This window comes from Mytilus trossulus, chromosome 8, assembly GCF_036588685.1.
Source record: "Mytilus trossulus isolate FHL-02 chromosome 8, PNRI_Mtr1.1.1.hap1, whole genome shotgun sequence".
Classification (NCBI taxonomy): Eukaryota; Metazoa; Mollusca; class Bivalvia; order Mytilida; family Mytilidae; genus Mytilus; species Mytilus trossulus.
Genome location: NC_086380.1, coordinates 5,481,318 through 5,496,689, shown reverse-complemented (window position 1 = coordinate 5,496,689; position 15,372 = coordinate 5,481,318). Strand labels below are relative to the sequence as shown.

General features: G+C 32.2%; 1 protein-coding gene across 1 annotated transcript; it reads right to left on the bottom strand.

Moving 5' to 3' along the window:
• Positions 1-893: 893 nt before the first annotated feature.
• Positions 894-12,934, bottom strand: LOC134681539 (uncharacterized). Its single transcript, XM_063541182.1, has 5 exons — positions 12,553-12,934; positions 4,563-4,683; positions 3,736-3,851; positions 2,745-3,003; positions 894-1,221 (listed from the first exon to the last, which is right to left on the bottom strand). The coding sequence occupies exons 1-5, from the start codon at positions 12,932-12,934 to the stop codon at positions 1,002-1,004; spliced, it is 1,098 nt and encodes a 365-aa protein (XP_063397252.1). The 3' UTR covers positions 894-1,001.
• Between the last annotated feature and the right edge of the window lie 2,438 nt (positions 12,935-15,372).

Sequence of the window (15,372 nt, the reverse complement as noted above, 5' to 3'; positions counted from 1 at the left end):
GGTCCCGGTTTCTTTATAATCGGTAGATTATTCATTATTTTCAGTAAAAGCATCAGATTTAACTCGGTTCAATGAACTAAATATATGTTCAATGGTTGTATCATTATGAAGATGCAGTAAAAGTCTGGTAATCAATAACGGACATAGTCGAAAAAAAAATTAAACGCTCATATTTTCGACGGACGTTTTCTTCATGCACACTTTTACGGGATGGAATGAAATTAAATATTTTACGTGATGGAATGAACATGGACGAAATGGAAGCAGTATTAAATGGTTTTGTTTACGTTCACACGTCTGCAATTTTCACAAGGAAAAAATTACTCCTTACTTATTTTGTAAGATGTCATGATTGATTGATTGTTGTTTTCTGAACTACAGTGGCAAATATTTCACGCATATTTATGGCGGAGAAAAGAATTTTAAACAAGAAAGAAGAAGTTGCATGCGTTGTCGTTGCTACACCATAGAGAGACGACAAAATGACAAAAAAAATATAAAAACATATTCTATAGCTTTTGTATTCTTAATAGGTAACCTTTTTTTTTAAGCTTAAGTTAATTGAGAGGTTGTAGGTATTCGTATGGGTACCATGTGTGCCCCTTTCATATCAGACTACTTCTTGTACTGTTATGAAGTATTGTTTATGGCCGGACTCAGTAGGTAACCGTCAAAATTTACCACAAAAGGGACGATTTTTCATTTCCTATCGTTAATTTTCCTTTTTCGGAAGGTGATATTTCTTTGGCATCATCTTATGTTCTAGTATTTATTTATACTAACTCGTTCGCAATGACCGTATTTTTATTAACGTTTAAAATTCAATGAAATTCAATATAATCTTTGTATTGTTTATATAATTAAAACAAACACACACAAAAACATTTCTGTACAATTATACTATATTTCAATTTCAACAATATGACACAAAACAGTTACCAGTATCACAGATCATATCACTCGCAACTGAAATGTTAATATATACATTAGATATTGTTTATCTATCTCTTCCTGTTGATCGTTAAAGGAACATTCTTTCGTAATGTCTTTCCACATAGTTTTGGGTATCCAACTACACCTTTACAAACTTCAGATTCGGGCCTATGTGAGTCCTGAATCGATTTGAACCGAGAATATTCATCGACCTCCATTAACATATACTTTGACGCTGTTAAGTCCATTTTGTTGTCCTTCAAGATGGCGTCTATATCCAGCTGGTATCTAAATACATAAGTTCGATTATGTTAATTATCATTCAAATATAGTTTTTAGAAAGAGTTTACAGTGTTAACTTCGTATTTTGAGGGTCCGAGTGGTGATTACAGAATATGAAATACTATGACTATACTGCAAAAATGGGCCAAAATATATAGAATTGCAAAAAGCCTTAAAAATTAGGAATAGGATATAATTGGGTGCTAAAATATCACGAATAGAGAATAATGGGCAATAACTGTAAAGAATAGATAGATAGTAATGGGCAAAAGGATATACAAATATACAGAAATGTAGGACCATCTGATCATCTGATTATATTGGAAGCATGCGGATTATGCATACTTTTGTAACCACAGAGTATGGGTTTTTCTCATTGCTAATTGGCGAATGGTTGCATATGATTGCTTACAACAACTTAATTTGAACTTTGGTAGATAGTTGTCTCATTGGCAATCATATCACATCTTCCGCATAGATCATATCCGTTCCGTTCAATACTTTGTAACACTACACTCAAACAAGTGCAGTATTGCGGAGCATGTATGGAACGGATATGAACTCTGCGCCGGAGATCATATCACATCTCCGTATTATTATATATACCTACAGCACCCACACCCACGCCTGATTTATATATATCGGGATAAAGAAGTAGCTTGCCAAGAGCCACAGTGTCCACTTAAAAAACGTCATTTAAAAAAAAAATCTTCCGTCAGAGCTACATGAAAATGCTCGCTAAAGATTGATCATAATTACCTGAGTGATTTAAAAGTGATTTTGAAAATGTAACCTATGCCACTGGACATACCGAAAAATACAAGTGTACTTCTCTATATAATAGATGTAAACAAATAAAGTAAATCAATAATTTTACCTGCATGGAAGCAGGATCGCAGTATATATTTGTTTGCCTTACTTCATAAAATCAATGTTTGTGCTGTTGAAAGATCTTGCTAATTTAAGCCATCTCAAAGTATAGTGATTTTGTATGAAACAATTATATAACCTAAGAAAAATCTTAAAGCAGATCAAACGATTTTCCCGGACAAACCCAATTAATATTTTGTTGAATTTCCGTAGCTATATTTCACATGCAGAATTTGACGGGAGACGACATTTAGCAATAATGAAAAATCATTGTTAAAATTTATCCTTTATTCGGAATTCACATAGCAATTGGCGTTACACGGTATTAATATCCAATAAATGAATGTTTTAAACCATCACCTATCATAACTAAATTTGCTCCAAGTTTAGAAAAATGTTGAATTTATTTAATAGAGATTATCTCAGATCTGCCATCTGATCATACCAAATTCCAGACATGCCAAATTATAAAGAGAGACGAAATATCTGGACAAGTATTAAAAATAAGTTCATACAAGTGAACCTTTGGTTTTATTGTAAATTAGTTGTTTTTGATCTCTATTTATTTACATTGAAGTTTATTACACATTTACCTTAAATATTAATTCGCATTTGTCTCAATTTATTCAAAGGCATTATTTTTTTTTTGGACATTTTACCTTGAGTTTTCCGGATTGCTGTATTTTCCTAATGAAGAGATTTCTAGAGATTTTGAGTGATGATATAATAGGAAGTAAACTTTATTGTCAGTGTTAGGGGTTGGTTGTGGACCCTCATATTCTTTGACTGTTATTCCACTTGAGACCTGTCCGTTAGCAATGTTAGCTACCATCCAGTTGGTGTAAATATGAGGCTGGTTGTCTTGTTTGTTAGAAGACTCCGTGTAACCAGTTACCATAAGCAAAGTCGAATAATCACCTATAAAAATAACAAATGGTCTGGTGTTATCAAAATTTGCAGCGAAAATAATCAGTCTGGCAAAATTGACATATTTTTAAAGGTACATTATGCTATATAACGTTTAACTATAAATACAGTTACATTATGACAATAATAATGTGTTTAAGAAAATTTTGAAACTTAGTTTTCGGCCGGTATAAATTATTAAAAGTAACCTGAAATCAAAAGGATTAAAAACTTTTCATTGATGAAGTAAACAATTATTTTACTAAATAGGCAGTAAGGATAACAAAAAAGTGGGTGTTTCTATATTTACGAAAACCTTAATAGTAAATTGGCATGACAATTCCTGACGTAGTCTGAAGATGTCGTTTTTACGACAAATGGAACACATATTTTCTATTAAAATATTGGTAGGCTTGTTTTTCTGTTTGTTTAGCCACGTTTTTCTTCAGCTTGTGATCATGGAATATTACTTATCACTGTGGTAGCCAAACTTAAAGGTCATTAACAATATGATGTATTCTTCCGGAAATCATTACTTGATCACATCGTATGAAATTGCTAATCACATACGTTCTGGAAAATATATGGTTTGTATTTTGCTATTCCGTCACTTGTTATTCTATTCACCAAAATATATGTTTAGTTATCGCCCCTCCCTTTCGGTTTCTTAATATTTCAGCATTATTATATTTTTTTAAAGATTTGAAACAACAATTGCTTTTAATACAAAATACAAATATTAACCTTTTCGTCTAGATCCGCTTTCCCTCTTCCACGTGACTTTAGGCTCATTGGACGATTTAACGTCTGCTGTTTTCACCATCACGTTTTCATCCGAAGGCAAGAAGAATGTCTTTTGTCTACAAAGGTATAGACATTTTTATAAGAATTTTTTAAAACTTTTAAAAGAAACGTCTATGACACACAGAAGCCCTGAAGTGCCACGCAAAAATAAAATTACAACTTGCGCGCACAATTAAGTTACTATCTTGTGCGCACAAGTAACTCAACCTTGACCTCAACAATTTTAGAAGTCCGTCAGATGACTTTGAAAAGTTAATTTAATAACCCGTTTAATTGCACTGAATGCATGTAACCTTTTTTAATGAAGCATAAAGTGATCTGTTCTTAATAGCTTTCAAATGTATAATACTATAAAAAAAAATGTCTTAAAGTATTGAATTTGGTCTTGACAAGTTGTTCGAACCTCTGTTTTTCGTAAGTTGTCATTTGATACGTAAAAGGATTTTTTAATCCCCAGCAGGAAATATCGATCAAAGGAAATGATATTCAGAATCTAGCTTCGCTCTTACCCCACATGGAATTTACTTACCCCATTTACATCGTATTATGTCACTAGCACACCAAGTAACTTATAATACGTGTAATTTAAGACTTTCTTTCATTTCGAATTAATAGAAAAAAAAACAGCTTTAAATTAAAATTTTAAAAAATCCATGTTTTACATAAATGTTGAACATTTTAGTTAAAATAAACCCCGACCTAAAAGACAAGTTGAACATACAACACTAAACAAACTGCAATGTATCGGTAATTTGTATCATACTTACGAATAATAATACACGTGACAGCAGGATTCAAAGGTTATAGCATTAGAGGAATATTTAATGCTTAGTTGAAACGTTGATGAAGGTTGCTCGTCATCCTCATCCTCATCTAAAGTCGGGTCATCTTAAATACAAATTAAAGACATAATAAGCAAAAGATATCTACACAGAGCCCATCTTTTTCTCCGTAGGATTTTGAATTTTGATAATTATATATCAATATACTAAATAAATAAATGATTGGGAATATGTTAAAGTAATAAAAAGTCAAGAGAATTTCAGAACGCAATTTGGTTCCGAACAATATCTATCACGCTTTGTGCATGCAGACTCCACGCGGCCTTCACGTGATTTTACTATTTTTAGAATAATTGCATAGTAACCAAATGCACTTGATTCAACCTTTACTAATTATGCAACATTTTTGACCTGGTCGTGATTAATGTCCTATAATAAGAACCCATGCAGCTTTCACCTGATTCTCTATTTATAGAAAAATGTCCGAATAACCTGTCCATATGAACTTGATTGATTCTTATCATGTTATTTATATGGAGCGCCTAAATAAATATCTTATTAACAGAATTTATAGTGTCAGAAATTATATTAATTTATTTATGGCATCTTAAACTGTAAATGCATACTATACGCTTTTATACCCCAATATAAAAAATAAAGGCTAATAGGGTGGTAAAGTATGAAGAAATTTTAACAAAATAATTAAACAAAAATAAAGAATACAGACCAATGACATCATAATGGGAAGAATACAGAAATTCGCGACTTCCATTGAAACACTCTTTAGGCAACAGTTGCTATTAGCTCATTGGTGAAGGTCGAAAATGCTTCATTTTACATATTTTTTAAAGCAACTTCTAAATATAATGCATTTGGTTTCGCTCATTGTTGAAGCCCGTAAATGCTTCACTTTTCATATTTTTTCAACAAATTCTAACTAAATATAATGCATTTGATTTTCTCATTGTTGAAGGCCGTAAATGGTTCACTTTTCAAATTTTGCTGTGTCCATATCAACGGCAGCCATTTTGACCTTTTTCAAAAGAGATGTCAAAAACATTTCACTTAAGTCTAATATTCTGTCAGAACATGCTACTTTTACGTTGTTCCCCCAAAGGTTTCACTTTTTTTGCTGCATGCAAACTCCAAGCAGCCTTCACTTGATTTTCAGAATTTAGAGATTGAAAAATCCCGATGTATCCGAGTATTTAAGAATAATCCCGAAACAACAGAATGAACTTTCGTCAGGCTTTATTATATATCAATATACTAAATAAATAAATGATTGGGAATATGTTAAAGTAATAAAAAGTCAAGAGAATTTCAGAACGCAATTTGGTTCCGAACAATATCTATCACGCTTTGTGCATGCAGACTCCACGCGGCCTTCACGTGATTTTACTATTTTTAGAATAATTGCATAGTAACCAAATGCACTTGATTCAACCTTTACTAATTATGCAACATTTTTGACCTGGTCGTGATTAATGTCCTATAATAAGAACCCATGCAGCTTTCACCTGATTCTCTATTGATAGAAAAATGTCCGAGTAACCTGTCCATATGAACTTGATTGATTCTTATCATGTTATTTATATGGAGCGCCTAAATAAATATCTTATTAACAGAATTTATAGTGTCAGAAATTATATTAATTTATTTAGGGCATCTTAAACTGTAAATGCATACTATACGCTTTTATACCCCAATATAAAAAATAAAGGCTAATAGGGTGGTAAAGTATGAAGAAATTTTAACAAAATAATTAAACAAAAATAAAGAATACAGACCAATGACATCATAATGGGAAGAATACAGAAATTCGCGACTTCCATTGAAACACTCTTTAGGCAACAGTTGCTATTAGCTCATTGGTGAAGGTCGAAAATGCTTCATTTTACATAGTTTTTAAAGCAACTTCTAAATATAATGCATTTGGTTTCGCTCATTGTTGAAGCCCGTAAATGCTTCACTTTTCATATTTTTTCAACAAATTCGAACTAAATATAATGCATTTGATTTTCTCATTGTTGAAGGCCGTAAATGGTTCACTTTTCAAACTTTGCTGTGTCCATATCAACGGCAGCCATTTTGATCTTTTTCAAAAGAGATGTCAAAAACATTTCACTTAAGTCTAATATTCTGTCAGAACATGCTACTTTTACGTTGTTCCCCCAAAGGTTTCACTTTTTTTGCTGCATGCAAACTCCAAGCAGCCTTCACTTGATTTTCAGAATTTAGAGATTGAAAAATCCCGATGTATCCGAGTATTTAAGAACAATCCCGAAACAACAGAATGAACTTTCGTCAGGCTTTATTATATATCAATATACTAAATAAATAAATGATTGGGAATATGTTAAAGTAATAAAAAGTCAAGAGAATTTCAGAACGCAATTTGGTTCCGAACAATATCTATCACGCTTTGTGCATGCAGACTCCACGCGGCCTTCACGTGATTTTACTATTTTTAGAATAATTGCATAGTTACCAAATGCACTTGATTCAACCTTTACTAATTATGCAACATTTTTGACCTGGTCGTGATTAATGTCCTATAATAAGAACCCATGCAGCTTTCACCTGATTCTCTATTTATAGAAAAATGTCCGAATAACCTGTCCATATGAACTTGATTGATTCTTATCATGTTATTTATATGGAGCGCCTAAATAAATATCTTATTAACAGAATTTATAGTGTCAGAAATTATATTAATTTATTTATGGCATCTTAAACTGTAAATGCATACTATACGCTTTTATACCCCAATATAAAAAATAAAGGCTAATAGGGTGGTAAAGTATGAAGAAATTTTAACAAAATAATTAAACAAAAATAAAGAATACAGACCAATGACATCATAATGGGAAGAATACAGAAATTCGCGACTTCCATTGAAACACTCTTTAGGCAACAGTTGCTATTAGCTCATTGGTGAAGGTCGAAAATGCTTCATTTTACATATTTTTTAAAGCAACTTCTAAATATAATGCATTTGGTTTCGCTCATTGTTGAAGCCCGTAAATGCTTCACTTTTCATATTTTTTCAACAATTCTAACTAAATATAATGCATTTGATTTTCTCATTGTTGAAGGCCGTAAATGGTTCACTTTTCAAATTTTGCTGTGTCCATATCAACGGCAGCCATTTTGACCTTTTTCAAAAGAGATGTCAAAAACATTTCACTTAAGTCTAATATTCTGTCAGAACATGCTACTTTTACGTTGTTCCCCCAAAGGTTTCACTTTTTTTGCTGCATGCAAACTCCAAGCAGCCTTCACTTGATTTTCAGAATTTAGAGATTGAAAAATCCCGATGTATCCGAGTATTTAAGAACAATCCCGAAACAACAGAATGAACTTTCGTCAGGCTTTATTATATATCAATATACTAAATAAATAAATGATTGGGAATATGTTAAAGTAATAAAAAGTCAAGAGAATTTCAGAACGCAATTTGGTTCCGAACAATATCTATCACGCTTTGTGCATGCAGACTCCACGCGGCCTTCACGTGATTTTACTATTTTTAGAATAATTGCATAGTTACCAAATGCACTTGATTCAACCTTTACTAATTATGCAACATTTTTGACCTGGTCGTGATTAATGTCCTATAATAAGAACCCATGCAGCTTTCACCTGATTCTCTATTTATAGAAAAATGTCCGAATAACCTGTCCATATGAACTTGATTGATTCTTATCATGTTATTTATATGGAGCGCCTAAATAAATATCTTATTAACAGAATTTATAGTGTCAGAAATTATATTAATTTATTTATGGCATCTTAAACTGTAAATGCATACTATACGCTTTTATACCCCAATATAAAAAATAAAGGCTAATAGGGTGGTAAAGTATGAAGAAATTTTAACAAAATAATTAAACAAAAATAAAGAATACAGACCAATGACATCATAATGGGAAGAATACAGAAATTCGCGACTTCCATTGAAACACTCTTTAGGCAACAGTTGCTATTAGCTCATTGGTGAAGGTCGAAAATGCTTCATTTTACATATTTTTTAAAGCAACTTCTAAATATAATGCATTTGGTTTCGCTCATTGTTGAAGCCCGTAAATGCTTCACTTTTCATATTTTTTCAACAAATTCTAACTAAATATAATGCATTTGATTTTCTCATTGTTGAAGGCCGTAAATGGTTCACTTTTCAAATTTTGCTGTGTCCATATCAACGGCAGCCATTTTGACCTTTTTCAAAAGAGATGTCAAAAACATTTCACTTAAGTCTAATATTCTGTCAGAACATGCTACTTTTACGTTGTTCCCCCAAAGGTTTCACTTTTTTTGCTGCATGCAAACTCCAAGCAGCCTTCACTTGATTTTCAGAATTTAGAGATTGAAAAATCCCGATGTATCCGAGTATTTAAGAACAATCCCGAAACAACAGAATGAACTTTCGTCAGGCTTTATTATATATCAATATACTAAATAAATAAATGATTGGGAATATGTTAAAGTAATAAAAAGTCAAGAGAATTTCAGAACGCAATTTGGTTCCGAACAATATCTATCACGCTTTGTGCATGCAGACTCCACGCGGCCTTCACGTGATTTTACTATTTTTAGAATAATTGCATAGTAACCAAATGCACTTGATTCAACCTTTACTAATTATGCAACATTTTTGACCTGGTCGTGATTAATGTCCTATAATAAGAACCCATGCAGCTTTCACCTGATTCTCTATTTATAGAAAAATGTCCGAGTAACCTGTCCATATGAACTTGATTGATTCTTATCATGTTATTTATATGGAGCGCCTAAATAAATATCTTATTAACAGAATTTATAGTGTCAGAAATTATATTAATTTATTTATGGCATCTTAAACTGTAAATGCATACTATACGCTTTTATACCCCAATATAAAAAATAAAGGCTAATAGGGTGGTAAAGTATGAAGAAATTTTAACAAAATAATTAAACAAAAATAAAGAATACAGACCAATGACATCATAATGGGAAGAATACAGAAATTCGCGACTTCCATTGAAACACTCTTTAGGCAACAGTTGCTATTAGCTCATTGGTGAAGGTCGAAAATGCTTCATTTTACATATTTTTTAAAGCAACTTCTAAATATAATGCATTTGGTTTCGCTCATTGTTGAAGCCCGTAAATGCTTCACTTTTCATATTTTTTCAACAAATTCTAACTAAATATAATGCATTTGATTTTCTCATTGTTGAAGGCCGTAAATGGTTCACTTTTCAAATTTTGCTGTGTCCATATCAACGGCAGCCATTTTGACCTTTTTCAAAAGAGATGTCAAAAACATTTCACTTAAGTCTAATATTCTGTCAGAACATGCTACTTTTACGTTGTTCCCCCAAAGGTTTCACTTTTTTTGCTGCATGCAAACTCCAAGCAGCCTTCACTTGATTTTCAGAATTTAGAGATTGAAAAATCCCGATGTATCCGAGTATTTAAGAATAATCCCAAAACAACAGAATGAACTTTCGTCAGGCTTTATTATATATCAATATACTAAATAAATAAATGATTGGGAATATGTTAAAGTAATAAAAAGTCAAGAGAATTTCAGAACGCAATTTGGTTCCGAACAATATCTATCACGCTTTGTGCATGCAGACTCCACGCGGCCTTCACGTGATTTTACTATTTTTAGAATAATTGCATAGTAACCAAATGCACTTGATTCAACCTTTACTAATTATGCAACATTTTTGACCTGGTCGTGATTAATGTCCTATAATAAGAACCCATGCAGCTTTCACCTGATTCTCTATTGATAGAAAAATGTCCGAGTAACCTGTCCATATGAACTTGATTGATTCTTATCATGTTATTTATATGGAGCGCCTAAATAAATATCTTATTAACAGAATTTATAGTGTCAGAAATTATATTAATTTATTTATGGCATCTTAAACTGTAAATGCATACTATACGCTTTTATACCCCAATATAAAAAATAAAGGCTAATAGGGTGGTAAAGTATGAAGAAATTTTAACAAAATAATTAAACAAAAATAAAGAATACAGACCAATGACATCATAATGGGAAGAATACAGAAATTCGCGACTTCCATTGAAACACTCTTTAGGCAACAGTTGCTATTAGCTCATTGGTGAAGGTCGAAAATGCTTCATTTTACATAGTTTTTAAAGCAACTTCTAAATATAATGCATTTGGTTTCGCTCATTGTTGAAGCCCGTAAATGCTTCACTTTTCATATTTTTTCAACAAATTCTAACTAAATATAATGCATTTGATTTTCTCATTGTTGAAGGCCGTAAATGGTTCACTTTTCAAACTTTGCTGTGTCCATATCAACGGCAGCCATTTTGATCTTTTTCAAAAGAGATGTCAAAAACATTTCACTTAAGTCTAATATTCTGTCAGAACATGCTACTTTTACGTTGTTCCCCCAAAGGTTTCACTTTTTTTGCTGCATGCAAACTCCAAGCAGCCTTCACTTGATTTTCAGAATTTAGAGATTGAAAAATCCCGATGTATCCGAGTATTTAAGAACAATCCCGAAACAACAGAATGAACTTTCGTCAGGCTTTATTATATATCAATATACTAAATAAATAAATGATTGGGAATATGTTAAAGTAATAAAAAGTCAAGAGAATTTCAGAACGCAATTTGGTTCCGAACAATATCTATCACGCTTTGTGCATGCAGACTCCACGCGGCCTTCACGTGATTTTACTATTTTTAGAATAATTGCATAGTAACCAAATGCACTTGATTCAACCTTTACTAATTATGCAACATTTTCGAATAATTCACTAGAAAATATTTCAATAGATTCTAAAATTTATATTGTAAATATACACACTGCAGTTATTAAAAGATAAATGAAAAAATAACTTGTACCCTTTAATACATCCAATCACAGCGTTCTTAAGTTGACTTCCTTCGCCCTGTCTTGGGTACACAAAAGGCCAACCTAATGCTGGGAAATGTAATACTTCCGTTTTCCCTATACATCAAGCATCATGAAATTAAATATTATGTTCAGAACTATACGAATGAAAATTATAATAGATCCAAATTTTATTCAGATTGTACTATAATGAAACCGAAGTTTTTTTTTCGATTTATTTACATAAACTTATTAAATCAGCTGCATCATTACTATTATATGTAGACCTTCATTGCATAAAACAATGGAAATAACATTGTATATTGATATAAACGATCAAACTTGTAAGAAATATAAATAAATTCAACAAAAAAAGAACGAGTTATGGATAGAAATTACCAGACTCAAGCTTGCAGCCAATTTGCTAGCAGCCACTACGCGAGCAGCCAGTTTTCAGATAGCCTGTTCAGAAATTAGATATTTAAGCTTCAGGCCATAGAACAAAACAAAAAACACGTACAAGGAAATAACTACAAATCATAATGGAAAATGTTCATACCGCAAGGTACAAATGTAAGCAGTAAAACTTTCCTATAAACTACAATGTGAAGCATTTAACAGATATATACTAAAGTAAAATCATTAAAAGATGAATAAATATATTGAAAGCATTCTGCGCTTGAGACGTATGCTCTCGTATCGAATGTAAAACTAAACTTTTGTTTTGTGAGATTATTGAAATTTTGATGTAGTTCAGTTGTCTTGAAATAATACGAGAACAGCCAGCCAGACAACCTTAACAGGAATACAACAGACTTTATGTGTGAAATGAACACTATTGCCAAAAACTTTAGATGTTCGAGTCGACTACATGCACTGAGAAAAACGCATACCGTATTGTTGGCTCTGTAATGCCCGACATCAAAAATATGAAACAATTTATGAGAAAACAATGTATGAAAAAAAAAACCAAATATGACAGACATGAACCAACGACAAACCCAGATATTGTAAGTTACATATTATTATTTGGATATTCGTACTTCTCATTCATTTATTTCAGCTCTAATTACTACTAATGCAACTATAAATTATATACTTACTACCAAATTTATCACATGTTAGCCCCTCGGGCCATGAAGATCCCAAATCTGAGGCTGTTGAATCGCAACCTTGTTTTGCCTTCTCACAGAGTTGTCGGGAAGGTAATGTGATCGGAGTGTTGGGTGTAGATGGATTACATTTAGGAATATACAGCTCGCACAGAAATTGTTGTAAGTAAGAACTGCATCCGGTCTGTACTAATGGACTAAACTGGTGTATTTCGTGTCCAGCGTCATCCTGTTTTTCGTGACCGAAACTGTTAGGGAACTTGGTCAAAGTATATCCGAAATTCTTACACATTGGTGCTGTAATTTCTTCACAAGTATCGTCTGCATGAAGAGATCCAAACAGAAAAAGGAGAGCAACCAGTTTGTTCACCATTTTGTTTTGATTTTAACGATGGATGCACCTGTACCTGTTCGATTAACAACTCATTGAAACTTCGTGTTTATGTACATTGTGTATATACTATACTTGATCTGCATTCCTGAACTTAAAGACGATATCACTCAGGCTTGGGGATCCGTTTTAAATATGCAATAAAAATGTCTTTTTGTTGTTCAATTCTTTATTATTGGATCATGTATTTCCGTAATAACTTTATCGTGGTGTTTTTCTTCTGTGAAAGACCAATTATAGATGTGCATTTATAAAAATATATTTACCTAACTCATTGATTCTCCGAAATAGAAACAACGATTCCCATGTACTAAGTTACTTGTGCGATAGGTCTGTGTACTACAATGACTGTGTAAAGAATATACTTTAAAGTGAACTCTGTAGTATATTGAAACTCTGTGATCGATATTTTTTCCTGTAAAGCATTTTTATAACAAATATAGTGTTTGCTTCGACAAAGGACACAGGAGGTAAAAAAAAGATACCAAAGGGGCAGACAAACTCATAAATCGAAAATAAACTGACAACGCTATGGCTAAAAATACAAACAGACAAACGATAGAAAGCATGACACAACATAGAAAACTAAAAAATAAACAACACGAACCCCACCAATAACTAGGGGTGATCTCAAGTGCTCCGGAAAGGGTAAGCAAATCCTGCTCCACATGTTGCACCCGTCGTGTTGCTTATGTGATAACAAATCCGGTAAATAGTCTACTTCGGTAGGAGGGAACGGGATTGTAGTTACGACGTAACAATAGTAGCATTTTCATAAATTAGAACAAAATCCAGTTTAGGTGTTTTGACATGCGAAGCAATGAATGTATTTTAATTTGATTGATGTGTTTGTGCTTTTTTGTAAAATTGTTTGTTTTAAGACTGTAATGCAGTGATGACTGCTGTACCCATATCTTGACTATTGTATTTAATACACATGTATGTCTGTTTTGTTCACGCATCGTTGTAAATGTAACGGAATTTTACGAGACTGTCGTTAAAGTGAGAGGTTTAGCGCCATAAAACCAGTTTTCTGCATTTGAAAATGCCTGTACCAAGTCAGACATATGACAGCTGTTCGTTTTATGTGTTTTGTCATTTGATTTTGCCATATGATTAGGATCTTTCCAACTGAATTTTCCTCAGAGGTCAGTTTTTTTATTTCACTTTCTAAGTAGCTTGTATTTGACACTTTCAACTTGACAAATGACTTTACAAGTATATATGTGATGATGCTCGCAATGCAGATTGACGATGATTTACGCGTCAACGTTGCTGGTCTCGCTGGATAGTAACAGTTCATGTAATTCTAATGTGTTTGTTCCAAATTTTTTATCTATACTTATATCTGTCATTTGTTTATTGTGGTATCAATCTTAAGATTGGTACACACTTGTTTTTCTATCTGTTCTTATTTATCAACAAAACTAGCCGACTATACGGGATGGGCTTTGCTCATTGTTGAAGGCCGTACGGTGACCGACATATAGTTGTTAATTTCTATGTCATTTTGTCTCTTGTGAATAGTTGTCACATTAGCCGTCATACCATATCTTCTTTTTTATATTGTGATTTAGTCCTTGATAGTTTTAAAAGTTTTAACAGACCCCTCTTAATCTATATTCAAATGGGAATAATTCATTGTTCTATCGATGAAAAGAAAATGGGGAAGACATTAGATTTTTTATTATTTAAAAACAAGTTTAATTTCATCCAACTGTGACGGTCGAACCAACACTAGTACATGAAGCTGGAAATCCTGACTGACCAGAACAAACCTGTGTCCTGTCCTTGCTACTCTCGTCTACGTGAAGATGGCGGACATATTCGTCATGTGATGACAACATCCAACTGGCACCTTTAAGTTCCAAATGATTATTACTTACAAAGTTACTGATCTTAAAGCCACACCTACAAAAAAAAGATTATAATATATTAAAAATGAATCTTGATTTGGTGCGAACATAATTTTTTTATCTATAATTGTCATTTTGTATGTTTTTGATTGATTGGATTTATGTAACTATTTTTTCCTATTTTTTTTAAAATTTATATTTATGTTTAATTTTGTTTTTGATCCATGATCGAAATGGCATTTTGATATTGAGTCTTAATTTTTGTTGTCACACAACTACAACGGTTAACACACACATGCATCTGAATAAGAACTATCAATATCCACCAAGTTATTCTTGTATAAACACATTCAGCACTCTTTTCATTTATTTTTAAAATTTCTTAAACATGAATTTTAACTACGCTTTTTTATTTTTGTCTTTTCGTAAATCCAAAAATGACTAGTGCAAAACAATTCAAACTCGTTTCTTGTTTCTTAATGCACCAAGTATGAGTCAAACCCGTATTTTTTCAAAATTTGATTTGTGACTTCAGCTTTCGTTGTAGTCAGTTCTTAGGTTTCG